This window comes from Emys orbicularis, chromosome 17, assembly GCF_028017835.1.
Source record: "Emys orbicularis isolate rEmyOrb1 chromosome 17, rEmyOrb1.hap1, whole genome shotgun sequence".
NCBI lineage: Eukaryota > Metazoa > Chordata > Testudines > Emydidae > Emys > Emys orbicularis.
This window is the reverse complement of record NC_088699.1, coordinates 6,133,364-6,160,657: the sequence shown is the minus strand read 5'-3', so window position 1 is coordinate 6,160,657 and position 27,294 is coordinate 6,133,364. Positions and strand designations below refer to the sequence as shown.

General features: G+C 38.1%; 1 protein-coding gene across 1 annotated transcript in view; it reads right to left on the bottom strand.

Annotated features, from left to right (window-relative positions):
- The window catches only part of MED13 (mediator complex subunit 13), a 71,710-nt gene that overhangs the window by 22,730 nt on the left and 21,686 nt on the right, over positions 1-27,294 (bottom strand). The window contains exons 4-9 of the mRNA XM_065418113.1: positions 16,580-16,725; positions 14,491-14,688; positions 11,055-11,249; positions 7,873-8,035; positions 7,441-7,551; positions 5,208-5,894 (exon numbers count right to left, since the gene is read on the bottom strand). Of these exons, the coding sequence (XP_065274185.1) occupies positions 5,208-5,894; positions 7,441-7,551; positions 7,873-8,035; positions 11,055-11,249; positions 14,491-14,688; positions 16,580-16,725 (1,500 nt within the window). The remainder of the gene's footprint in view (positions 1-5,207; positions 5,895-7,440; positions 7,552-7,872; positions 8,036-11,054; positions 11,250-14,490; positions 14,689-16,579; positions 16,726-27,294) is intronic.

The window sequence follows — 27,294 nt, the reverse complement described above, 5'->3', positions numbered from 1 at the left end:
ATAAATTGTTAAACTAAACTAGAGGCTATAAAAAAGGAAAGATCAAACTTCTTACTCTGACAAGAGTAAACCTTGTATCAGAATATATATTTCCTTTACTGTCTGGAAGGGTGGAAGAAACTGACAATTGAATGCTGTAACACTACACACACTACATCTTGAAATAATTACCAGAACCTGCTAGCTGGAAAACTAAAACTATCAGCCAAAGGCCAATATTTAAGATAGAGAGAAGAAAAGCTCGAGTACCTCTGCTGCTGCTCTCAGCATTCCAAAACAGCAAGAGAGAAATAGTTATGATAGTTGTCAGTTTGACTATTACACAAAGGGTTGTGAATGGCCAGTGAAACTGATAGTCTTAGTTTCACTCTGCTGCTGTGGTAGAAAGCTATAAGCAGCAGACAAACTGACTACAGTAACTCCTCACTTTAAAGTTGTCCCAGTTAACGTTGTTTCGTTATTACGTTGCTGATCAATTAGGGAACATGCTTGTTTAAAGTTGTGTAATGCTCCCTTCTAACATCGTTTGGCAGCCGCCTGCTTTGTCTACTGCTTGCAGGAAGAGCAGCCCATTGCAGATAGCTGGTGGGGGCTTGGAACCAGGGTGGACCGGCAGCCCCCCCATCAGATCCCCGCTCCCCTAAGTTCCCTGTGCAGCAGCAACCTGCAGTTCAGCTGTGTCCCTCCCCCAACTGCCATGTGCTGCTCCCCAAGACTCCTGCTTGCTGTGCCGGGAAGGAAGAGGGGGGCTAATGTCAGGGTGTCCCCCTCCCCCCCTGCTCCTGCACCCCACTTACCCCTATCTTCCATAGAGCAGGGCTCAGGACAGAGGGAGCTTGTAGCAGCTGCAGTCTCAGCAAGCTGATCTAATTAACAAGGAAGTGTACTTAAGGGAAATGCGCATATCTCCCTCCATTCCTGCTGCCTTGCAGAGTGAGAGAGTTAACCCTGGAGGGCTCAGCCAATGGCTAATTCATCATTTAGCAGTAAGGGAAATATCCCACCCTCTGACTCCTCCACCTCAACCAAGCTTCACAATCATCATCACTGTGTACCAGTATTAAATTGTTTGTTTAAAACTTATACTGTGGGTGGGTGGGTGTGTGTATACACACACACAGTATAAGTTTAGTAAAGTAAAACTTATACTGTGTGTGTACACACACACACACACACAGAGTATAAGTTTTGTGTGTGTGTACACACACACACACAGAGTATAAGTTTTGTGTGTGTGTACACACACACACACAGAGTATAAGTTTTGTGTGTGTGTACACACACACACAGAGTATAAGTTTTGTGTGTGCACACACACACACAGAGTATAAGTTTTGTGTACACACACACACACACACACACACACACACACACACACACACACCAGTCTTTTGTCTGGTGAAAAAAATTTCCCTGGAACCTAACCCCCTCATTTACATTAATTCTTATGGGGAAATTGGATTCGCTTAACATCATTTCGCTTAAAGTCACATTTTTCAGGAACATAACTACAACATTAAGTGAGGAGTTACTGTATTTACAATCTCAGCAAAGAACACTGCAATTGTTTGCATGCAGTTCACATTTGAAAGGTTCTCTTTTCAACTATATGGGCTATAATTTGAAATATATATATATATACATAAATAAAAGCTTAAATTTTGCTGACATGGATGGATCAGGCACCTTCTTTCACCAGGAGAAACTTCCTACAAAGTGGTGAGTATGTTTTCAAGCTATGGTGTGGTGTGGTGTGTATATAAAAATAAAACTTGTAGTTTACAGCTGCTGCCTTGACAGAGTACAACAATTAGAATAAAAAAAAAATTTCAAGAAAATTAGTTTAAGTCCTTTTGATGGTTTACTTCCTGGCAATACTTCCTTTTGTACATTCCAATACCTACCCTTTTTTAGCAATCCAAAGACAAAATGCTTGTATGATTGCACATCAAGAAATTGGTCCATTTCTATCAAGTTAACACTTCACATAGTAGTAAACACTGGAAGAATATGGTTCATACTGGAAATAATACACAATCAACAGGGCTGTTCCTCAAACACATTTCTCTACTGTGAAAGTCATCAATACTTTCTAGAGTCAGTTTCTGCTGCTACATGAACTTGTAGCTACTGAGTTTACAGGAAGAAAACGTTTCTCTTTCTGCAGCATTCTTATACCAATCTAGGAGTGTTTCTGAAAGAAGTAGGTCCACAAAAGAAAAACTGGCATAAGAGTATGTAAATATATCCAGAGGACTAGTTTAATATATAAAGAGCAGAGATGCTATTACTTTGACTCAATCAAATTAACTTTAAAACTAAAAGCTATTGCCTCTAACTCATTCCATAATTTATCAAAACTATGGAAGTCTTAAAAAAAGGGGGGGGGGCAGAAGAAAGGTTTCTCTTTTGGCTGATGAAGTGAGCTGCAGAGAGACTCAAATTAACATTTTGGGCAAAATGAGAAAATCTCACTGCAGCTAAACTTCTAACCCAATTTATATAATCTGAAAGAATCTGAACCCTTTTATCCATTTGGAACTGAACACAGTGTTTCTTTAAAAACCCACATAGCTCAAGCTTTCTTACAGTGCTAAAATACTACAAGGAGGTAACTTATGGTGGCTTGAGGATCATTTCTACAGAGGGCTGAAAAACCAGTTTCCAAAAGAAACCTAGATTGAGTTTTATCCAAATAAGTTTGTCTGCCCTGAAGAAAGATTATTTAAAAGTAAGCATTTCCATGAGATTTGAGGGCTATTAGCACCAACAACAGACATCTCAATAGTTAGTTTTCTTTGACTGATAACCTCAATCTCTTTATTAAGGCACTTCTGCAAGACACAAAAGAAGTGTCACATTGAATATAAAGCACTGATTGGAGCACTGCAACAGTGATAACTGAACAGTCCCTTGACCTCAACAACCAGGCCAACAAGCAGATTCCAGTTATTTTACAGTAGTTGCGACACCTCTTAAAAACTGATGTCAGTCATGCTGCCTGGAAGACGACTCCTCTGCTCCCAGTAATAATACCTAGTATGTACTTCCTAAAGGTCACTCAAATCAATTGCTTTTTCTCACCACAGCTTCTGAAACACTTGAAACAAAAGGTAAAACAGACTATACAAAGCTTCGAGTTTAACAGAATGAGTCCAATCATAATTATCTTCTATGAACCTAAAGACCTAAAGAGGTCTTCTTTATTTTATACATAAAGAAGACTCAATATGAGGGGGAGGGGGGAAATCAGTCTCTGGCTCACACTTTTTCTTTGAAAATGGAATCAAATGTCCTCAGACAAAAATTCCCAGTTTCCAAAGACTGTACATACTAAGCAAGTCTGAACTGAAGCAGAGCTGATCTGCCAAGCTGAACTGCCATTAAAATCTTTCAGATATTTTCCTGTCCAGTACAAGAGAGTTTCCATTGCTGGCTTCTTGCTCTATATCCCTTCAACGTGTAATACGGGCTAATGCAGCTATGTTGCTACCTGAGACTAATATTTTTAGCCCCCCAAAAAATCTTCCAGCATTTTAGATAAAACACTAGTTTAACGTTAAGGTAGCAGCACGGAGCAAAAGCTTTCTTCAGCATGCTCCTCTGATCGAGTCTTTCTAATTATACAAACAGTGGTACCAGCCTGGATCTCCACCTAGAAAGGACTATCAAAGCAGTCCTACTTGCAATATAACTGACTGTAGAATTCTAGCTTACAGACAGATCCAACTATCAAGGACATGTTTTCCTCTTCTGTGCCAGGTTCTTCTGATCACAGGGGAAGAGGCAGAAGAACACAGAAGGGTAGCCCACTATGAAAAAAGAGCCAACGCTAGAACACAGGCTGGGGTTGCTCTGAAAATGTTCCTGCAGACATTTATATGGAATGATTTGAGCTTTTCAAAGAGTCAAACAAGAGGGAGAATTAAACAGGTATTCAAAGGAACATACATTACCGCATATAAAAGCTAGTCAGACATATGGACAAACATATACTGTTTCTATGTATTCATCTATTAAAACTGGAACTACAAGCACCTTCCCACACCTACAGGATTCTCTGGGTCTGAGACCTTCTACAATGCATATGGTGGAAGTGGGGGCAGAGGAGGAGGAGGAGGGTGTGTGTGTGTGTGTGTGTCTGTGTGTGTCTGTGAGAGAGAGAGAGAGAGAGAGAGAGAGAGAGACTTACAGTGGACCTGAATCAGAGACTTGAAGAAACCATGACCAAGGGACAGAACTCTTATCCTGTGTTCACTTAGAAGCAGCAGATGCCTTTCTGTCTAACAGGCTAACTTTTACTAATCTGCCTTCAAGTGGCCTGGATCACATACAGCTAAACTCAGCAATGTGAAAAATAATCAATCCAGTTTTAAAGGAGAATTTGACCAAATAGGAAAGTCAAGTTTCAGTTCAGCCTCTTAAATCATGAAATATTAATTAAGATTTGAAAGTTGTTAGAAAACTCAAGTCTGACAGAGAGATACCAATCCTCCTCCTGGACAACTAGGGATCTATTTTGTGTCCACTGGGTGGGAAGGGGTAAATACACTTTACAGTCCCAAACAGGCACAAGTCAGCTGCAGAAGAGAGATTAATGATGGAAACATGAACAGTACCCCTTGACTGTGCTCTTCAATTCCTCCTAATTTAAGCTGTGAGTTAGCAAGGTCCTTACCCATGTTCCTAACTTTATGCAAGCAAGTAGTTGTATTAAAGTCAATAGGACTACTCACACTCCTATGTTTAAAATTAGCTGTGACTTTAAGGCCATTATATCTTGGGCCCCAGATCAGCAGACAAACTTACAGTACCAATTCTGTTTCATGACATATTTCCACATGGTAAAAAACTCTTGACTTTTGATAACAAATGAACACCAACCTTTCATTTTAGAGATTCAGCTCTGTGATTAAGAATCTCAAATTATTACAATGCACTTTTAATGGTTTTTCTCTAAGGACACCAACATTTTCCAAACTCAGACAAATGAATGCTGTGTCTATTGCATGACTGGAGTTCTAAAGGGTTACTGTGAAACTCAAATGTCCTTTCATAAAAATCATTGACATTTTGAATGAGATTGCAGTTCAAATACCACATACTGTATTAAAGAAATGACATACTATTCTGGTTAAAAAAAAAAAGACTCAGTTTGGCAATTTTATAGTGAGTTACATTATTGAGTGCTTTAAAAAAATACCTACTCTGTAACTGACGTTATGTTGTCCTGTCCAGTTGGTCCTACTGGATCATCTCTGAATTTATCACTTGGAAGCTGTGGTGGTAAGAATTCCACATCCTTTTTCTTTGGAACTTTGTAAAACTTCCAAGTGGTGTTAGCATCATCTTCCTCCAAATTCATTGCAGTACCAACATACATTGTAGGTTCTATAACTTCTGGGAATTGAGGTGGGAAAGGCTGAGACAAGGGGTCTATCCTGTCTTCCATTGTTTTTGTGGGAACCAAGGGATCTGGTGTTGGCATCTGATAGAAATGCTGGCTCTGAGGAGTAGAAGGAGTTTTAGTTACCCCTTCATCAACTACATCACATGGGTGAGGACTAAGTGGTGGTGGTTGAGGTGAATTTGCCATTTCATTGCCATGCATCTGAGGAGTCTTTGCTACATCATTATTAGTTCTGATATTTGAAAATCTCACTTGACTGTCTGGTGCTGTGATCACAAGCCTCTGACTTGCTGAATCTGCCTCCATGGCAACATCGTCACTAATAGATGCACGATGGTGAAAAGGAGTCAAAGGGCGTTTTTGTGGCTTATCCCCCTTCTCTTGCTTCTCATTTGTCTTGTGCTTCGGAGCTGCTTGTTGTTGTTGGCCTACAGGTGGTGCCTGCCCCTGCTGACCCGAACTTCTTGGTTTAAGATTTTTGTGCCTGGAAAACAAATGGAGAATAATATTTCAATGAATCCCTGAAGTATATCTACACTAGTATTTCATTTTATATGAACTAGATTTTTCTTTAAAAATAAATACATCAATTAGAATTTTTCAAAGTATTCTAGAACAGTGCTTTTCAAAGCCGGTCCACCGCTTGTTCAGGGAAAGCCCCTGGCGGTCCAGGCCGGTTTGTTTACCTGCCGCGTCCGCAGGTTCGGCCGATCGCGGCTCCCACTGGCCGCGGTTCGCCGCTCTAGGCCCATGGGGGCTGCGGGAAGCGGCGCGGGCTGAGGGATGTGCTGGCCTCCCTTCCCGCAGCCCCCATTGGCCTGAAGCAGCGAACCGCGGCCAGTGGGAGCCGCGATCTGCCGAACCTGCGGACGCGGCAGGTAAACAAACCGGCCCGGACCGCCAGGGGCTTTCCCTGAACAAGTGGTGGCCCGACTTTGAGAAGCACTGTTCTAGAAGGTATTAAATAGTGAAGCAGGAAAAATATGGTTGCCTAGTTTTGAGAGCGACACAAGTTGGGTGAGGTAACATCTTTTATTGGACCAACTTCTGTTGGTGAAAGACAAGCTTTTGAACTACACAAAAAAAATTTCTTCTTCAGGTCTGGAACATACAATTATGAAAACCCAAGTAATCCACTTTTAATTCACACTTTTAGTTAATTCAGATTAATTTTCCTTTGTGCCTGTGCAGATAAGCTCTTACATTCAATCATTAACATCACAGCCACATAACATTTGATATTCTATGTGATGTAACAACAACAAAAAGTCTAAAGTCCAAAAAGCCCCAACCTCAGCTACCACTGGGATTAACGGTACTTCAATTAAATTTGAAACAACTGTTAGTGTGTTCTCGGAAACCTTTTTCCCCACACTTTTCAAAGCAAAAAACTAGAATAGAAATCTGGAAATTAGAACACAAAGTTTTTCCAGTGGTCTCTAGTTATTGTGGGCCGTTCACTGGAAGCAAGTGCGGCTTAATGCTGTTAATCGGCCGTAACAGGGGTTTCAAATCCACCCACCTTTCTGGAGAATGCAGATACTGCCCCACCAAAGGGAAAAGTATCTCCTTCCCAAATCCTCAAGGCCCCACACCAGGTCTCTTTCTGGCTTCTTCCTCCTATGCCTGCCAACACCACATTGCACTAGCCAAAGAATCCTAAAGATTATGAATGCTCCCTCCCACTAGGGAGGGAGCATATTGCCTCTATAGTCCCAGGCCTTACGTGCCCTCAGAACGCCACACCTGAATTCAGAAATCCACATTTAGCTGCCATTAGATCACTGTGCTGATCCATGCAAAGAAAGAAAAATCCTCTTGTTAGTCTAATTGTAGGTGTGAGCCCTTCACCAAGAGTCTATAATGGAGTTCAGGACTCAGGATACACAACCTAATAAATTATCATCATGTAGATCCCCCCACAGTACAAACAAACAGTTATGGTTTAGTATTCCCAAGTCTGTCATTAAAACCCTTCCTGCATACTTCACTTTGTCTACATTACTGGACACGTCTACTGGGTACTGTACCTTGAGCAATTGCAATTTGTCCTCTGTGTGGCTTCAACAAAATCCCAGGATGCTACTTTGTCAGCTGTCTCTTCAACACATAAGCCATTTGATGTAGCAGAATACTTTCTCCTAGGATTCAATATTGGCGAGTTATTGTTAACTAGAATGTATGTTACCTCTTAACATTTAGCAGAGGGTAAAAACTAATAGATACAAGAGTCGGGAAAGATAAACAAACATTATACTGAAGAAATAAGTAATGTGAACTAGCATTCGCAGTAAGTTACTTTAAAGTGTTTCAAAAGTAACACACACTTTGCTGATTAACAGGCTTTAGCAGCCTTGCTTCAAACCATTTTGTGCAGCAAGAAGCTGTACAATATTTATATATAATTAAGGCATACTATTTAATATACAGCTTTAATTTCAGTTTCAGAAAGGAGTACATACTTGTTCTGTGCTCTGTTCATATTGCATTCTTGCCAAACTCGATCCACCACCTGATTGGCTAGTTTTCTAGGGATTTTGCCACCATGGTGGCTAGTACTGTCAGAGCTAAATCCATCAGAAACTGAAGAAAATTTCACCCACTTCTGGGCTGACTGAGCGTCAACTGAAAATAGAAAAGCAGCATAAAAGTTAAAAAAAAAAAAAAAAATTTTAGCCAATCAGGCAACATGACTATAGAGGGCCATACAACTCAAAAACAAACAAAACACCATCCTTTGAGGGATGTATTTTGTTACATATTTTAAAATTAGGAACAAAAAAGTAGAAAAAAAAATGTAGGTATACATGGTGTACAGTGAGATAGTGTCAGGTCATACAGAAAAACAGCATACAAATTTAATCTGAAGTGAGTTCCCGTGCCACCTCAAATTTCTTTAGAAGCTACATTGAGTGTTTAATAGAATCTCACTCCTGCAATAGGAACACTATCAAACCTATGCAAGAACAAATGTATTTTGCATTCTGTGATCATATTAAACAATCCCTGCTATTTTCCCTCTTTCATGTGTTACCACAAGTTGAATGACTCTCTCTCTCCCCACCCCTAACAAGGTGTATTACTCTGCAGTCTCTGGTCAATATTTTTCATCATGAGCCAAATATTAGAAAGAAAGACCCCCTCTCCTAGAAGAAAATATATCCCTAGGAATACTGCACCTCTTTTCTCAAGGAACAAGTTTAAATACACATTTCAAACTAAAAGCAGCACCAACAGGACTTCTTAAGCATATATTTGTGTAACTTGTGTGTGTGTACGCTCGCGTTTTATATAGAGATAAAAACACCCAAAAACATGTAAACTGTATAAAAAATTCTTAATCCTTCACCATATACAGTTTGATCCAAAGGCCACTGAAGTCAACAGGAATCTTTACAGTAACTTCAGTGGGTTTTAGATCCATCCCTTAACATGGTCTTCTGCAATTCCTATTGCATTTTGATATTCCCCAATTATCTAATATGTTATTCATTGGGGACACAGATGCATAATTAAGTGCAGGTATATACCGTAAGCATTTTGCAGGATGTAAACCCCAAAGGAAGAAGACTTATGCAGAATGGTACAAAGGGCAAATCAGAGGTTTTTTAAAAAAAATAAATGAAAATTTAACATATACACTATATGACAGACATGACACACCCCCTTGGTTGAGATATTTAAAACTAGACAAGGCAGCAATACAGTATTATACATATAGACAATTCTAATTGGCAGGAAGAGGGAGTAAATTGATGATCAATCCAACATTATGTAAAATCGCCAATTTGAGTCACCATGTAGGAAAATTTTATTACAATAATTAATTTTAACGTTATTTCAAATTTGTACTTTAGTTATTTTCCTACATAATGGTTCATTCTCTTTGGTTGGTATAACCATTACAAAATGTTAATTTGCAAAAAAGAAAAAAAATATAGCCTTTACATTAAATTTAGTACTTTTCACTAACCAGGATACACTATTATACACATTTATTTAAGCAATGCTTAAGAACTTCACATTTAATTTTTAATGTTAGAAAATGGAAAATTATGCCTTCTACTCTTACTAAATGATATTTTTACTTGTGATGTGTGTCGTGCTGCATTTGGATGAAAAATTGGAATTTAATTAAAAATGCACAAACACACCAATATTTTATTAATTAAATACTTACATATCCAGCACATCTAAGGTATCAGAAACTTTATTCATGTGTTGTATTTAAAACTGATTTATTGAAACAAGAATTATTAGTTGGGAGTTAGTAAATTGACTGATTAAGAATCTGACCCATGACAACCCAAAACAAAGGTATTTAAGTACCCAAAGATGCAATAGGATTTTTGAAAGTGCCTAATCCCCACCGGAATCAATGGGAAAGAGACCCAAACTTGTTTAAGGTCTTTTGAAAATCTCACTAGACACCTATCTGCATCTTTAGGCACCTAAATATTTTTGATAATCTGTCCCTATGTGCTTCAAGTTTTTCAAATTAATAGACCTCATCCCCTGGTTTTTATTCACAGATTGGAAGAGGAAAAACAAGCTCTCCAGCTTTCTCGATTCCTCATCGGTTTCTCAATTCTGAATGAATTAGTCCAAAAGAAAATATTCTCTCTGCACCTGCTAGCTAGATTGAAACAAAAAGTAATGAATGCAGAAGCTTTTCTGCACAACAAAAACTCACAGTACTTACATTTGGAAAAATGTTAATATCAGCATTTCCTCAACTGTAAAAACTGAAAATACAGATGCTTAATGCAGTACATAATAGTGACATTTATAAAACTTGAGCTGACCTCAAAAACGAAATGTTTTCCTCTAATTCTGTATGCAATTAAAAAAGCAACACTAACTCATTAAAAGATGAAGAGGTTTCATTGGCACAGCATATTTTTTTATTTGTTGTTTCAATTATGTTCATAGTAAATCTAGGCCCTTAATATAGGCTAAAATTAAGTTTGAAATTATGATAAACAGCTTTATTTTTAAAAAGAAAAATACAGAACTTTAATTAAAAAAAAAATCTGTCTTTTTAAAATCATTGATTTTTATCCACCCTGGCTAAGGAGGTATTCAAAAGTCTCAAGGCAGTGACTAGACTTTCATTAGAAGAGCTCCAGTGCTAACACTAAGACTTTCCCAACCCTTGAATTTTGAGATTTTTATCCTGATACAGATTGACAACTGAAAACTACACCTGTGATTGCTCACAGATGAGAAAGTAAGCGGCCTTCTCCAACATTATAAAAATGCTCTGGAATCAGCCCTTAAGCATTGTAAAGAGGCTGGGAATGTCACCTTTTCACTCCCAAACCAGAGTTTCTGCATAACACTTACAAGTACTGTCCAGCCAAACCAATATTCAGGTTTTAAATTACAACCATTTTGCAAATACCATTCTTGTGCTAAATTAATTTTTTTATAAAAAAATTCAAAAGTGTTAACGATAAAAATCTAGAATATTATTACAATTCAAACAGTTTTAGGATTACAGTGACAATTAAAGGACAACATACTGCAGGTTACCAATAAATTGCATAGAGCGCTCTGAATACTATCAAAACATTCTGAGCGTTTATTTTAAGCAGAAACCTCAACACAGTTTTCTTTTTGGAAAAGGGAACATTGACTATACCTGTCTGAACTTCCTCTGGGGACGTAGGTGGAGTCAAAGTTACAGAAGACATGACAGGATCCCTTGTGGAAACAGGCACTTGGTGGACACCCAAGCAAGTAGTTGAACAGTGAGAAACCCCCACAGTGCTAGGAGCAGGAACGTCTGTCTGAGGAACTAGAACAAAGCATGCTGGGTAGACCATTCGCACACCAGCTGAAAAAGAAGCATATAGTCATTATATATTCAACTCAGTCATTGAGTACCAGCTACATGACCAAATATGAGATTCTCTCTCTCCAGTCGTTTTTTTTTTTTTTAAATCACATTGCAATATTATCTATTGCCTTATAAATTATATGAGAGAACTAAAACAAGCCAGAAAACTAGATAACTTGAGGCAATTATGTAGCTCCTTTCACTGTTTCATAAATGACTGAATAGCAGTCATTCTGAAAGGTTTGGTTTAATTATGTTAATGTATTATAAGTGCTGCAGTACCAGTGACCGTTCTTGTTCAGAGGTATTTTGATAAAGTCTAAAACCATTTTTCTATACAAGGTGTTCCAACATATAAATGGCTATTATGCCAACAGTTACTGTGATGAGCTTCAATACCATTACAAGCTCCCCTTTCTTGTAATTATCCTCCTGTCCACTGCTATTCTAAATGTGTTACTTGTCAGTCATTCAATATAGTTTACCCTACTTTTTCAGTTTCTCCTATAAAGCAATTTCCTTCAACAGCAGAATTCCTTGTCAATTAATTCATACTTGGTATTGTGGCAACTCCACTCTGGTGGAAGTTTCTTCATTTTAATCTCTCCCACCCCCAAGTATTTGCTTCTTTGCTACTATTAAAAAACAGTTAGCTACAGTAAAATTAAGGCATTTCCAATAATTTAGCCTAGCAAATAAAGGTCACGTATTTGTGCTGGCTTAATAGTGAAGTCAGTTTTCTTTTTTCGCATTTCCTTCCATTATTCTTTTTAAAGAAGTGTGGGGAAAAGATTACCTTGTATGTCTTACTTATAGATTAAAAATTAAGCTGTTAATTATAGAAATAACTTGTAGAATTAAGATTGTACTGTATGTCATCTGTATTACAATCTCTTTTCTGTAAAAATTCAGTCTCCTATGAAACTTTCGGTACAGGATCTCAGCTCAGGATAGGATACATTTTAGGGTGGGAGAGTGCAGACATAGGCTTTGTATAAGTTACTTGGCTGAAAGGGGGGGGGGGGCAGCTGAAACTGGCAGATAAAGTCAACAATTTCCAATATTTTAAACTTCCTAAAAAGCTGAAAATATATGCTGGGTTTCCTTAAATAGAAATTTCACATGACAGACGAAAGGTGTCTGGGTATTCAAGTAAAGAAATTCAGAGATTCCAATTATGTTTACTACAGTAAGAACTCTGTCCTACCTAATAGGACCTCCTATTTGATCCCCAGTTTTGTATTCCAGTTCAACAGGGGCTGTGAGTACAGTGGGAACAATCACTGGAAATGTCTTAGATCATTCAATGATGAACTCTCTGGTCAGTTGAAGAGCACTGTTGACTGGCTGTTATGGAAAGAAGTTATCCTTGGCCTCGTGTATCAAATCCAGAGGCTCAATGCTAAGGTTTATGAAAGCACTCTTTACAATGCTGACCAGTTCAGCTCATTGCTTCCTTGTAGCCTCACCTGTTTGTTGTATCTACCTGTTTTCTAAAGTCTTATACTTAGAGACTGTGTAAACTCTTGAGGGCAGGGACCATCTCTATTATATTTATACAACTATTAGCACAAAGGAAGCCCATGCCTCTAAATGCTACCTCAATTATACATCCATAATGGGAAACTTGGGAAGGAGAAAACACATAGGGTTCTAAGAGACACAAGAAAAGAAACCTTTCCCAAAATCCATCTCCAAAAAACTAATTTAGAAGATTTAGAAAAGGGTGATCATGCATGTAGGTTAGTTTTCCCCACACCTTCAATTACAATTATATTACATACAAAACAGTAAAAGGACATTTAGATTACAAAGTCAAGCACTCAAATATTAGCAAATGCCAGATTTACAGTTGCCTATGCAACTGTAATTCAGCCCCCTTGTGTGTCTAGCCTATGCACAAATGAGGCTGCAGTCCTGTGGAAAAAGACAGTATGCCATCATATGATTAAAGATCATGATGCACAAGACAACAAATTAAGCTTGCATGGCTCACCATGAATTTGGCATTTCTTAACTCTTCTAGATTTTTTTTTTTTTTTTTTAAACACAACTGAAGGCAAAAATATTCTAATATGTACAACAAACAACATTCCCATCATGCATCATCATCAGGGTTTAAACCCCGAGCCTTCACATTGCAGCACTTGAGGTGCAGAAATAACTGCATTAGGTGGCAACATTCCAAAAGCTCTTGGCCCACAGGGCTCTGCTGGGTCAAAAGGTTTCTGGTCAGAGTTTAGCTTTGGAGGGTCGGGGAGGACACAGTGGACAGGCCTTAATTGTTCTCTAATGCCTTGGCCTTCATTTTAAAGCTTCTAGCAGCCATAGTTGTGAAGAAAACCATGAAGATGTGACCCAAGTACTGTATAACCAATGCAACCAGGTCTGCCCAAGTTTGCACAGAACCTGAAGCAGTAGCTCAGAGAAGTGAAACGCCCCATTCACCTCACTGGGTTTAAACTCAGATGACAACACTGTTACTTTAAAATGTCAACATTGTTAACTATTCCAGTCCCCAACTCGCATAAGAAAAAGTATATTATGAAGATCAACACAATCTACTGTGAACGAACACTCATTTTGCATAGGCCTTGAGCATCACATAGCGAGACTGAAGGGGAGATGAAACTGATTTCATTTTTCTGAAGGAGCCTTAGCTTTCAAAAGTTTGGGAAGAAATACTATTATATCACTCCTAGAGCAGATTTCAGGACAGAAATTTTCAACTGCCATTTATGTTCTAGCTATAAAAATGTTCTATAGGACCCAAAATAAGCTTCCCTTCTTAGCTGCACCAGGTAATTGACAAGGATTTGTCACTTATAGAATCATTTTGGCTGGTACAGCAAAATAAAGGCAGCTAAACTATTCTTCAAAACAGTGTGTAACATACAGCAAAGAATAAAAGTCAGATTCAGGAATCTCTTACATTCAAAAGGTTTACAAGATCACGGTTTACCTTTAAAATAAGCTAGCTCCTACTTGGCCAGAGAATTTCAGCAAAAATACAGCAAAAATTTTGTAAAATTTTGTAAAATATTTTGGTACAGCAAAATAAAGGCAGCTAAACTATTCTTCAAAACAGTGTGTAACATACAGCAAAGAATAAAAGTCAGATTCAGGAATCTCTTACATTCAAAAGGTTTACAAGATCACGGTTTACCTTTAAAATAAGCTAGCTCCTACTTGGCCAGAGAATTTCAGTAAAGAAGCAACATGCATTAAGATTACATACCTACAAGGACTTCCACAGCAGCCAGAGAGTCATCTTCCCAATCCATCTCTTCTTGTTTTTCCTCAGAACCCTCCTTCAGGTTAGATGTGATAGGATAGAATTGTTTCCATTCACCAATCAGCTTTTTTGTAGATGAATCTGAGAGCTTGAATGACTGTCCTGTGAGTGTGCCATTTAATCCAAATGGACTTAGGATAACTGGATATACAAACAAATAATTTTAGGATACAGCTAGAGAATGATTTGCACCTCCTCCATGACTAGGATTTCAGCCAACACCTACTACCAAATAATCCATTTTAAATGACAGGTTAGACTGCACCTCACTACAGTACAGTATAATAAAAAGAACCCTACACTCACATCTTAGAACAAGAATTTATTATACCTCATTAAAATGTATATGTACTGAAAGAAGATGAGTTATGTAAGAATTAAATGTACCATAACAGCAGTTAGAAGTTAATCCACCTGAACATCTGTGACAGAAAATTGCATCATGGATAGAAAGGAGTATGCAGTTGTCTGTGCACATGAACAGGTGACGATAAAAATGAATTTGTGGCATTTAAGAGTCTGGTATCGCTTTCTTTGTGACAGTGTTAACTTGCTGCTCAATGGTCTACATGTAGTCATCTCCTCATTCTGTTTGTTACAATTAAATTATGATAGACATAGGTCAGACTGACTACACATAAGGAAATATGACAGTCTTGCCTACATTAGAAAAGTTACCTGTTATCAATGGGCATCAGCAGCAGTGCAGTTAAACTGTTTCTGAACACAGTTTAACTGCAAACATAGAACAGGACAACCCACAGTCAGCACCATTTCTGGAACAGTATTAGTAGACAAGGCTAATGTGTTCCCATATAGAACAACTTGTTATAGTAGCCAGTATGGGAGCCCATTCTCTAGGATAGGGGTGTCAAACATACAGCACACTGATCAGATCCAGCCCCCAAGCTCTCTCTTCCCATCTTCAAAAGGATCCAGCCTGCGCTACAGCTCAAGCTGGGACTGGAGAGGGAACTCATAGGAAAAGCGGCACAGACACCGGAGCTTCTCCTCCTCCTTCCTGTTCACTTTCTGATCCTATTGCCATGCAACAGCTTTTTGAGATGTCACTACATAGCTACCAAGTTTATTGAGTCCCATATGTGATGTTTTATGCAATTATTAATTAGCTAATTTACATAGGACCATAAACTTAATGATATACTTAATGCATGACATTTAGGCTGAGCTGTAGGAATGCAGACAGGGCTCCCAAAATGTATGAGTGTCACAGGAAATGTGCACCATAAGGCAGCCCTGTCACTGGTGCCAGAAGGTACCAGATGGACCAAGAAAGGGCTTTTTTCTTGACAAGCTTGCCTTGCTAACACTGCTGAGTCTGCAGGACTGGGCTCCTGCTCTTCCGTCACCCAGCCCCAACATCACTGCTGCCACCGATGTTGATCCCCATGGCACCAAGCTTAGAGATTCTTCACATCTCCACCCCTCTAAAGTGCCAAAAGCGAAGGAGTTCCCAAAGGGGAAGACAAATGTTTGTTTTGGGGGTGGGGAGCAGATAGGTGGAGCAGGAATGCCCAACTAAGAATGGGAATTCCTGAAGTGTTGGGGGGCAGGGGTTGATGGATATACAGAGAGTAAGTTAATGGACAGGAAAGGAAAGTTTTATAGATTTATTTACTTTTCCAACAAGGTCTTTAAATGCAATATCTAAACAGCATTAGGTAAGGATTCTGCAGTTGGACTAGACCAGAAAGTTAGTTGTCTGACCACACTACAGAATGAGTTTGACACCCCTTCTTTAGGCCAGCTGATACACAGGAAGATCGCCTTCATTAACCTTTAGGAAAAAGGATGACGACTTCGCTGCTTCTGATCAGCTTTATCACAAAGTTTAAGTTATGAGAGAACCAGTGGCCAAAAATGAATGGAGCAGCATAGTGTCATACAAATCCATGAACGTACTTTTCATTGCTGCTCCCTCTCCCCCCTTTTTGGCATCAACATTTCTTTGGATCAGCTGATGAAGGATTGCTCAAGAACAAAAGTATTAAAATAAGCCACAGAAACCTACCTTGAAAAGGGCTGTTAGACTGCTGGGCAAGGGTAAGGTGTTCTTCACTAAGAAGATATACAGGTTGGTGCTGGTTGATTTCCACACTGGTACAAACATTGCTGTCCCCATGCAAGAAAAAGGTGAAAGAGCAGGACAAGTGCTCACTGGAAAAAGAGAAAGAGGGTAAAACAAATACGTAGTATATTTACACTGAAGCCTTAAGGAGAATTGCTAAAGATATTAAATTGATTGTTTTGTTAACACCTATTTATCTTCACTGACTAAAAGATTTTTTGGGGGGGAAAAGAGCTCTTTGTTAAGGATTCAACACTCTTTCCGTCAACGAAGTTGCAAAAGAGTTCACGCTAAACATGTTCTTAAACATCCAGAAGGTCATCAAACAAAGGGAAGATCACGTTCTTGATTTCGCTCTACAAGTGAAAAGAAGAAAAAAGAAAGAAAGAAACCCCCCAAAAAAACATGTGTCATCATCTTTGGATGTCAAAGCAGTTTAAAAAAAAAAAAAAAAAAAAAAAAAAAGTACAAGCTCAGTCAAATGCAAATCCTTTGAAGATCATCTTTTAAAAAAAAAATGTAAAAATTTTGAATATAAAGTTCTAATGCTGAACTAGAAAACAGGAAAAGTTTATAGTCACTTGATTGAGAACTACTAACTAGGAAAAAATGATTATGTTTTAGAATATTGAATTCAGATCACCTAAAAATTCTCTTGCAGATACTACTGGACAATGCTCTTAAAATTTAGGGCTTATGTATAAATATTCTCAATTGAATAACACTTTAGAAACTTCACTTTTAAGTTTCTACACTTTCAACATTTTCTGTTGGACTGTGCCTTATGTGGCATGCAGCAAAGTCCTTTCAGAAAATTTATTTTTCAGTTTCCTGAACTCTCACTCTACTGATTTAAATTTAATTTGTATAATTATAAACAAAAGAGGAAGATCCTACCAATGAAAAAGTATAAATCACAATAAGATTCCCAGAGATAAAAGAAAATGAATTCAAAACAGGTCTCCCAGTTTCTGATGCATCATGGGTCTACCACGCTCCTTCAAAGGAAGTTGAAAGTGTTAACATGAAGGTTCTTTATAGGTTAATTTAAGCTACTAAATTCTGTAAAGATGAGATAAAACATTTAAATGCCTCCTCAATACAACTCAAATAAATTAAGACATGATTTACAGAATGTAAATACAGTGTATTAAAAAGAAAAAAAAAATCCAAGCATTAGAGAGAGTCAGCAATGAAACAGAAGTTTTTCACCGACACAGATCAGACCTCAGAAGCATTTCTCAATTTTTACAGTTTTGTTTTTTTATAACCACACAATGAAATCTTGAAACTAAAACTTATTTCCTTGGATCATTTTTCGTCTACATACAACTACATCTCTACCTCGTTATAACGCTGTCCTCGGGAGCCAAAAAAAAAAAAAATCTTACCACGTTATAGGTGAAACAGCGTTATATCGAACTTGCTTTGATCCACTGGAGTGCACAGCCCTGCCCCCCCCCGGAGCGCTGCTTTACCGCGTTATATCTGAATTTGTGTTATATCGGGTCGCGTTATATCAGGGTAGAGGTGTACTCAGTCACTATTTAGCAGGATTGATAATAAAAGTGCTGAACTGCGGACACTGTTTTTTGTTTGTTTTGCTTTTAATTATGAAATACACTAAAACCTAGCATGTAATTACTCTAATTCAAAAATGCCTACCTTCTTACAATCACATGAGAGTTATGTGGGATAAACCACTCCTTTGAGGTGGGGTGTATGTGAGATATGCTTATCTGATCTTAATTCACAAGGAAAGACAGACAACTCAAAGATCCCTGCCAACATGCCACAGGGAGAACATTTTTCCCTGATCTGGGAAATTGAAGAATCTCTGATATGGTAGATTTAAAACAAAACACAAAAAAACGTGATACAGGCAGGCCAACTTGTGAGCCTCGCAAGCACCAACTTAACTCAAATGCCTGCAAGAAGTGAAAGCAACCAGGGCAGTCACTTCTGATGCCAAAGTGAAAAGCAGGACAATCATATGTTCAGAGAGATACATTTTATCCTGTGCAAATTTAGGGCATCTAAGTCCCATTAAGCTGTTCAAGTCCACATGGAGAATGGAAGTCAAGGAGACCCTTAAGAACCCACCTCCTAAGCAACTAAATGAGGGTGTTAAGCCCGTCCAAAAGGAAGGTGATACCAAGCATCTGCTAAGTCTTCATTCAAGAAAACACAAGCAAGAAAAAGTAATTCAAAATGGTGCTTTACTGAAAATCCAAATGGAAAACTGAATTACAATATTCTAAAGATGGCCTGATGAACCTCATTTAACAACTGCAAGGGTTCTGCAGCTCAGATCTTGCTAAGAGAAAGAAAGCAGAGTAACTCCTGCAACTCTCTCCAAGAGAGAAATTGCATGTCGCTAAGTCAGTGAGGCAATGCCTGCACAAGAGCCAGGTGATCAGAATACCTGAACTGGCAAGCCCATGAAGGAGGTCTGGGCATAGCGTGCATTCTTTCCTCACCTCAGGAGATACTTTCATCTGTTAGCCTGGAGCGAGGGAATAAAAAGGAAGCTATGTCTTCTAGTTGAGAAGGCAAGCATTGAAGCACAGACACTTGGAATCTCTACATGGGAAAGAGGAAGATGTCTGGAAAGCCCTACTTGAATAGAGTCTCCAATATGCATTGCTGCAGGAAACACTCTTTCTTCACCTCTTCCTTTATTAATGGTCATTTTCCAAAGTTTCTCTCATGGAAAGTAGATAGTAGAACAGGAGACCCAGGATAGATTCTTTCAGAAACTGAAAGTTTGAAGCTGTTGCTACAAGTAACTGCACATGGCACAGCTGAAGACTAGATTGGACAAGCCTTCTTTTTACCATGTCACCCATACTGGAAGGGTGAGGAAAAAATGAAAAATTTCCAACAGGACGCCCAACATTACTACAGTGTTATTGCAACAATGCAAGACTGGGGGGGGGAGGGGGAAGAGAGGGAGGGAGCTAGTTTAAACAGCTACTGTGCACCTTCAATGTGCCACATTCTTGAAAGGAGAACACCACAAACTAATGCACTTCTGCAATTGAATATTGCACAACACTTTAGGTCACATGTTTCATTTAACGGAATACTGTATCATGTATTTAGTGGGGGAAGAGAGGGCACAGGTTTGTAAATGCAGTTGTCCTGCAATTCTGAAGCATTACTAGGGGAGCTGAATGCCAGACTGAGAAGTACACATCTTTTAGAGGCAAATATTAGCCTACTTAAAAATGCATTTCTATCTTTAATAGCAAAACTACGAATTTTATAAAGCTAAATATACTAGAAAGCTCCTCACTATCTGATTAGCCACAACCAGAGAGCAATTGCATACCCTTAGGCTGGGCAGCTTGAAGGGCCCAACGATTAGTCAAAGGCCACAGGGGCTGAAGCAGGCGTTTTGGCTGCCTCCATCCATGAGATGCTTGTTTGAGGCCCAACCAAGTTAAAATAAATAAATGTCTGGAGGGGAAGATAGTTACTTTTTACAATTTATCAAGAAATTTGATGACTTTTCTAAGATGAAGCTAAGGTTTGTATTTTCTCTTATGTTCCAAAAAGAATAATTTTAAAGCAAAAAACAAATGAAAGTGCTAGCTACTATAATATTTTCTTCACATATTTATGATTTTAAAAATATATGAATCTGCATGTTTTGAGCAAAAATTCCAGTGCATGCAGTTATACAGAGGATAGAATTACAGAATTTTAGCAGATTTGAATGAACTGGGTTCCATTTATATTTCTTTTTTACAGAAAAATAAGCCTTTAATTTTGCCAATATGAAATGTGACCCATTTCTTAAGTCAATTATTTGGTTAATTCTACTGAAGTTCTCATCCCCAAGCTTGGATAGTATTAGGTCAGTCCTGAACACCGTAGACAAATATGACTGACTAATTTGAGCTTGACTTGGTTTAATGTTAAACCTTACCCAAGGCCCACCCACAATCTTGAAGAGTGCATGATTAACTAAAAATAGCACATGAATTACCAAATTTATTATTAAAATAGTAGGTGATCAACACTGAAGTCAACTGAGTGTTTTAAAGTTCTCTATAAAGTATATTTAGAAATATTCTGTTTAAATTATTTTTCTGTATTTCTCCTTCCCCGCTACTAATAGGAATTTGCACAAAACTGGATCTTTGTTTCCCAAGAGTTTATATGTTCCTGGTGCATTCCCACCACCACCTGAAGTCATAATCCCATAAAACAGTGGCATCAACTAGTTACTGTGGAAGTGATATAGTGTCATAAACAAAGGATTATGATTTCACCTGGGATGAAGGAGGACAGGAAAAGATGTCCACATAGTATATAAAGGTCCTGCTTTTATAGAAATCTTAGTAAAGACTAAACTGGGGGGTGGCAAATCTAGAATTTTCATATACATGATGTTTCTGCATCTCCAATACACCACTTTTGAAGTATCCTCCTTGATAGAAAGGTAATTTGTTCAACTATTTCTTTACATTTATTAGCTTTATAACTTCAAAGTGCTTCACAAACATCAGATGCATTGGAACCTTTAATCCACACTTCACTAAACTGCCCACTTCAAATCTCCACCAAAAGATCGGAGTCTCTCCCAGCATCAATTTAATATCAAGTGCTATAATGAGGTCTTTAACTTTATGTACGATATACCTATACATACACACAATAGCACATTTACCAGTAATCCATGAATATCAAAAAAATACAACTAAATCACAGCTGACAAAATAAACCAACTACATTTTATCATATATCCTTGCTTTTTTTATTTGAATTGTTTAGTCACAAAATTGGGTAATTTGCAATGGGTCTCCCCATCATATGAGGATTAAAGGGGTTCCACTGAAATTAAGTTTACCAGTAATTTTATATGGTATGTAATTATCATCCCCATTTTACAGAAGCAGGAAGCAAACACAGCAAGATTAAGTCATTTTCCGAGCTCAGTAATTGGCAGAGCTAGGATCAGAAGTCAAGAGGTTCCTGTCTTCCAAGCCCATGCTCAAATCCCTAGAACATTCTGCCTATTTAGGGCTAGGAACTCTAGCTGATATGTTTAGGCTCTCCCATTAACATACCTCTGTTTCTGAATGCTATGGAATTGCCATCAGAGTAATTTGGGAGACACTGGCCAAGACCTAGAATCCTCAGCACCAAAAGCTTTGGGGCACTTTGACTGACAAGCAAAGCCATCATTCACTGACAACAACAAGCGACCAGCAGTTCCGCAATGGTGTATCATACACTGGCACAAGTGTCTCAAAATAGTTATTTTTAAAAGGGTCTACAAGTCAGCTGCTTTTTAAATACACCAAGGAAGTTCTTTAAATAAAATAAAAAGATCAATTAGACTTGGGTGAGATTCTATTTAAATAGCCATCTCCATGGAGGATGGAGAGAACATCCAAACACTCCTACAATAGGAGAGATTAGGATTTTTTTTTAATTTTTTTTTTAAGGCAAGAAGTGAGGAAAAAACACACATTAATTTTTTTCTAATACAAACAACCCAAAATATACAGAAAGTACCTTATCAGGGTTTCCAAATGACAGGAAGAGATTACATTAGTCTGTAACATAAGCGTCAGAGAAAAATAAGTCTATAGGAATTATACACCTGGCCACATGCTCAACATCATATTATCCCCTCCATTCTCTTCTTGTCAGCAAAACCACAGGAGGTTTGTTGAGCTAACAGAAGAGGAGCAGATTCCTCAAGACCACCTGCTTACCTATTCCTCCCTAGAGGAGCATTTGTGGAGAAGGACATATGGCTACAAACCTCACCCAAGAAGATCCATGAATAGGTGCTTTCACGCCCTGCTGGACTGATGAGGATTAGTAGCAGGGCAATGACCCCTTTGGACAGCAGCTTCCTCTGTGGCCACCCACATCTGTACAGCTCTGGGAGCACTTTTTAACATCTAACTTGGCAGTTCCACTCCATTTCTACTCCATGATAACAGCCTGGCAGCAAGAAACTCCATGGCCTTTATTTGGGGTGGGAAGAAGCAGGATTTTACCATTTTTTAATTTTCATAAGAGCAGTTATTATATGAATATGAAGTTGGATTGTGTGGATCAGAAGCTTACTGGATTTGTATTGTGTTTTCTTTTGCCAATTAAAAATTCTCGATCATTTAGATGTGTTTGTTTTGGGGGTTTTTAAGTCTGGGTTGGAAACCCTGAATTATGGTTCAATTTTTTATTTATTGTAAAAGCTAATGCACCATCTAGTTCTCTAGGAAGAAAACACCAAGTATGAACATCCTACAATACTGCAGTACCACTTACCATGCTAATTCAATCTATTATCAATCAATTCACAACCATGCCTTTTCTTGCCCTCCGCTAGCAGCTTCTCTATCACATCAGGCTTCGTATGATCTCTACCACAAGGCCTGCTGTCCACAAGGACACAGTGACTATTAATTATCAGTAAGCTTTTAAAACTACTATACTGTAACAAAAATATATGTAACTTGTGAATAGATGTATTTTTCTTATGTCCAAATGATTTTTTAAAATGTGGTATGCCTTCTCATAAATAAATACTATATTTTTAAATGTGAGATGCAAATATACCCAAATACTTGCAATTATAAGCAATACTTAAAAACAGTGGTTTCATGGCCCTGTATCTCAAAGTCCAAAAACCAATATTAAAGCATGTATTTATATTAGAGCCTTCTTTAATTATTCAGAATATAAATCTCAATTATCTCTTGATGTTCTAAATTACAGCTTTCAATGTGGAATTTACTTTTGCTATACAAAATAAAATAGCCTGGTTAGGAACACAGTTTTGGAAGACATAAACAAACATTGTTCTATCTGAGGATAAATATACCAACCTTCATTAAGTGCTTTGGCCTATTCTGGAACAAGTAAATACATTTAGTAAGGCAAGAACTATCTGTTCAAATAAGAAAATTCAGTATACACTGCCTTTTGACACACTGGAAATTAAGGTAATTAATATCCTTTATATGTTTATTGTATAATATTGTTTGGACATAAAACAAAGACTAAAACATGAACTCATTGAAGCAAACTAAAATCCAGAGCCATCTATCTCATTTTTAGATTTTCCAAGTGAAGTCACAACCATTTTAACTTCTGTTAATTCAGACAAGGAAAAACTGCTTTCTTATGTCAAGTGCTAAATTTGTCTGCTAGCGGTCTCTGTAGCAACCCAATATTCCAAAGAGACAATCATGTGATCAATGCCCTCAGCTCCTGCTGTTTATCCTGCACTGTCCTACTTACAGCAGTTCTCAACTCCAGCTGTCTACAGTAAAAGGAAAAACATCACCTGCTCTCCTGCCAGTACACAATGCCAGTACAGTCTCAGAGTTGCTGTAAAATTTGTTGACATTGTTTGATTTGAAGATAAACATTGTAAAAGGATTTGCATAGTAAGAAAAGAGAAATTATTTTTGATACAGGGCATATTCTAAGAGTATAGAAACAAGTGAGTAATTTGGTTTCAAAACTCCAAATATTGAAGCACTAAATAAGAGATACCCATAGGATTGGATTTAGCTATCTGTGTGTAGTCCTAACTCCCTCCGTTAGGATGTGGAAGGGAAGAAGAGTCAGTCCTTTGATCCCCTTGGCACTGAGATGAACTAATCCACCTACAGCCCCAACACCCCAAAGGTATCATTCAGAGTAACCTTTCTGAAGAGGGCAGCTATCTTGGAGCTATTCCATATCTGCCAGAGGGATATTGGTAGTAGACAGCAACAAGGTACGCAGCCTCAGGAGTTGCAGGAATGTGTGTTCAAGACCCAAACTGTGACACTCCCTCCTTTAAAAAGGTAGTCAAGATGAACATTGCAAAAATAATTTCCCTCTAGAGTAACTGCTATTACACTGCAAATGTAACTTCTCAGCTAGGCAGCCAGACAAAACACAACATACCATAATGGGGTTCACCATGGCTGTAGGTGTGCGAACATAGCCACAAACAAGGCTATCCCTTCAGCTGGTATATCTGCCCTCTTCTTTTGAGCAAGAACAGGGTGGTGAAGTAAGTTGTTAGTTTCAGAGAGCTAGGACATGAACACCTTGAAATCAAGATGTAGCCTAATTTTAAGCCTATGAGCCTTCGTAATGTTTACATCTAGAATACTTTTTTCAAAGACTACTTATGGTTGTACAATTATGAACTTCTCTATTCTTTAGATTATATGATGCAAAACAATATTTTTGTAAAAATTGTATTTTATTAATATCCAGTTTCCTGCATTCAGACAGTACCTGTTGACCTTGTGCAGCTAATTTTGTTTTCCATCAAAAGAAACTGTAGTTATATTATGTCCCACTGCTAATTTACACACACAGTTATTTTAAGCCTGCAGTCTGTTTTCATTTTCCTATGCCTTACAACTGAACTGCATATAGGTAGTCATATTTTAATCAGAACTGTTCAGTTTAAATTAAAAAAAAAAAAAAAAGGTGCAGCATATTTATTAAATTATTTATTAAAGTTATTTAATAAACTTGATTTATTAAATAAAAGTTAAAAACAAGTGCTGATGTATAGTGATATGGGTCTTGTTAAATATTAGGAATAAATACAATTTGCTGAATTTTACAGCACAAACTGATGTTGCAGTTTGTGCTGTAAAATTCAGCAAATTGTATTTATTCCTAATATTTAACAAGACCCATATCACTATACATCAGCACTTGTTTTTAACTTTTATTTAATAAATCAAGTTAGTCCTCAATGAAGAATCATACCTGGGGTAACATTTAACTAACAATTAATCATAGAATAAATCAGATTGGAGTATGTTAAGTACCATACAATAATTATTAACAGAAAGGCAGACCCAATAAAATGACAAGTTTCAGAGCATTCCAACCAGAGGGAAGTAGCAGTTGTGGATTTGGAATATTAAACTCTCTTTTTCCCCCTCAAGTCCTTCATAAGGACACAGGAACTTTTACATTTATAAAAAGTATACATATGGCTACTTGGTTTTCTGATGGAGAAAAATAGGGAGGCAACGTACCCTAGTAGCATAGAAATTCTCACTTGTACCTTTGGCAAGCCTAAAGTGGTTAAACTACGTACAAGTGCCACCCAGAGGAAAGTTGGCTCACTTCAGTGTGTTTGTTTGGGGGGTTTCTTGGGAGAACGTAAAGCCTATTGCCTTAAGGCTATGTCAACAGGAGATTTGAAGGACACAAAAGTAAAGGTAAGGATATTTAAAGGGCTAATCATTTTATGTGTTTTCAGTGGTAAGACTTTTAATGAATTATTAACTTACCTAATAAAAACTATCCAATGATAGCCTTTCAAAAGGCTTATTCATTTTAGAAGTCAGGTTATAACACTTAATTTGGCAGAGAGAGTATAAGCCATGCAACTGTTATTTCCTTTACCACCTACTCATTTACAACCATAGCATCAGCAGCATAGGACCTTAAGGGATACATTATGAAGAGATCAATCCTTATTTGGTGTTAGTTTAAACTGATTTTGCTACAATTACACTCTGGGAATAGGTACATCAGGATGCAATCATGTACAAAACTAAGAATTTGCCGAGTCAACACAAGAACCACCCCATCTACTTAAAGGGTGTGAAGTAGATCTTCAAGGGGGGGGGAGGGGGGAGAAACAGTGAAAAGATGAGCTTGGTTCCTTGTTAGTCAGTCGACTATGACTGCCAGACCTACATGAGAAGACAGTTCCAGAGTCTAGAGGTCTTCACTGAATACCCCTGACATTTAAATCTAAGGACTGTCAGCAAAAGCAACCAGGCTAATCTTAAACTGCCATTACAGTACACAGAAAAATCTGTCACCTAAGCTAGGCCCCAAGCCACATAGGGTTTTACAGATCCTATGCAACAACCTATGGAGCACAGATGCTCAATTCAAGAAGTACCACTAAGTTAGGCAGGCAGCTAAATCCCAAACTGAGGTTTCTGAATGATCTTCAAAAAGGTTTCCCCATGTAAAGCATGGAGCAGTAGGCCAATCTGGAGGTCAACTGTATGGTAACTGGCAAGGTCTGGAACAGAGTCACCGTCAAAAAACTGCCTAGCCAGGTACTCCGGGGGGGGGGGGGGGGGGCTAAATGCATGGCTTATCCTTTTCCCAGGTACGGTCTTTACAATGCTCCCCAGGCCCAGAAGCTACTTGCACAGAGAAAAAGGCATCAGTGTTGTCCTTAACTCTGAAACAGTCCAGTTATGTTATTTGTATACCTTACCACCCCTTTTTTCTATTCTTTTCTGGGAGTCTCTGCTTCACCTTTATCTACTCTCTTCCTGATTGCCCAGAAATCCATTCATGATGGGGGAAAGAAAAGCAGTACAGGAGAGATCTGCTGCTGCTGCTGCGAGAGGGTAGGCAAACATCAAGACAACATCTTCTCTTTTGAGAATGAAACCTGATATCCAGCATGCAAGAACAGCAACACAGGCAGAATTCTCTTGTAAGGAAATTTCAATGAATGTGTAGAAGTGGAGTCCAGGAAGACACAGGACCCATTGTCCCATACCAAGTTTATACCACAGAGCATGCACAGAAAGTATGAGACCATGCTAATGAACCATTTTCTTCTCAGCATATAGTTAAAAATCACCACCCTGAGCAGTAAATTAAGCAGGTGAAACAACACAGAGATAAGATAG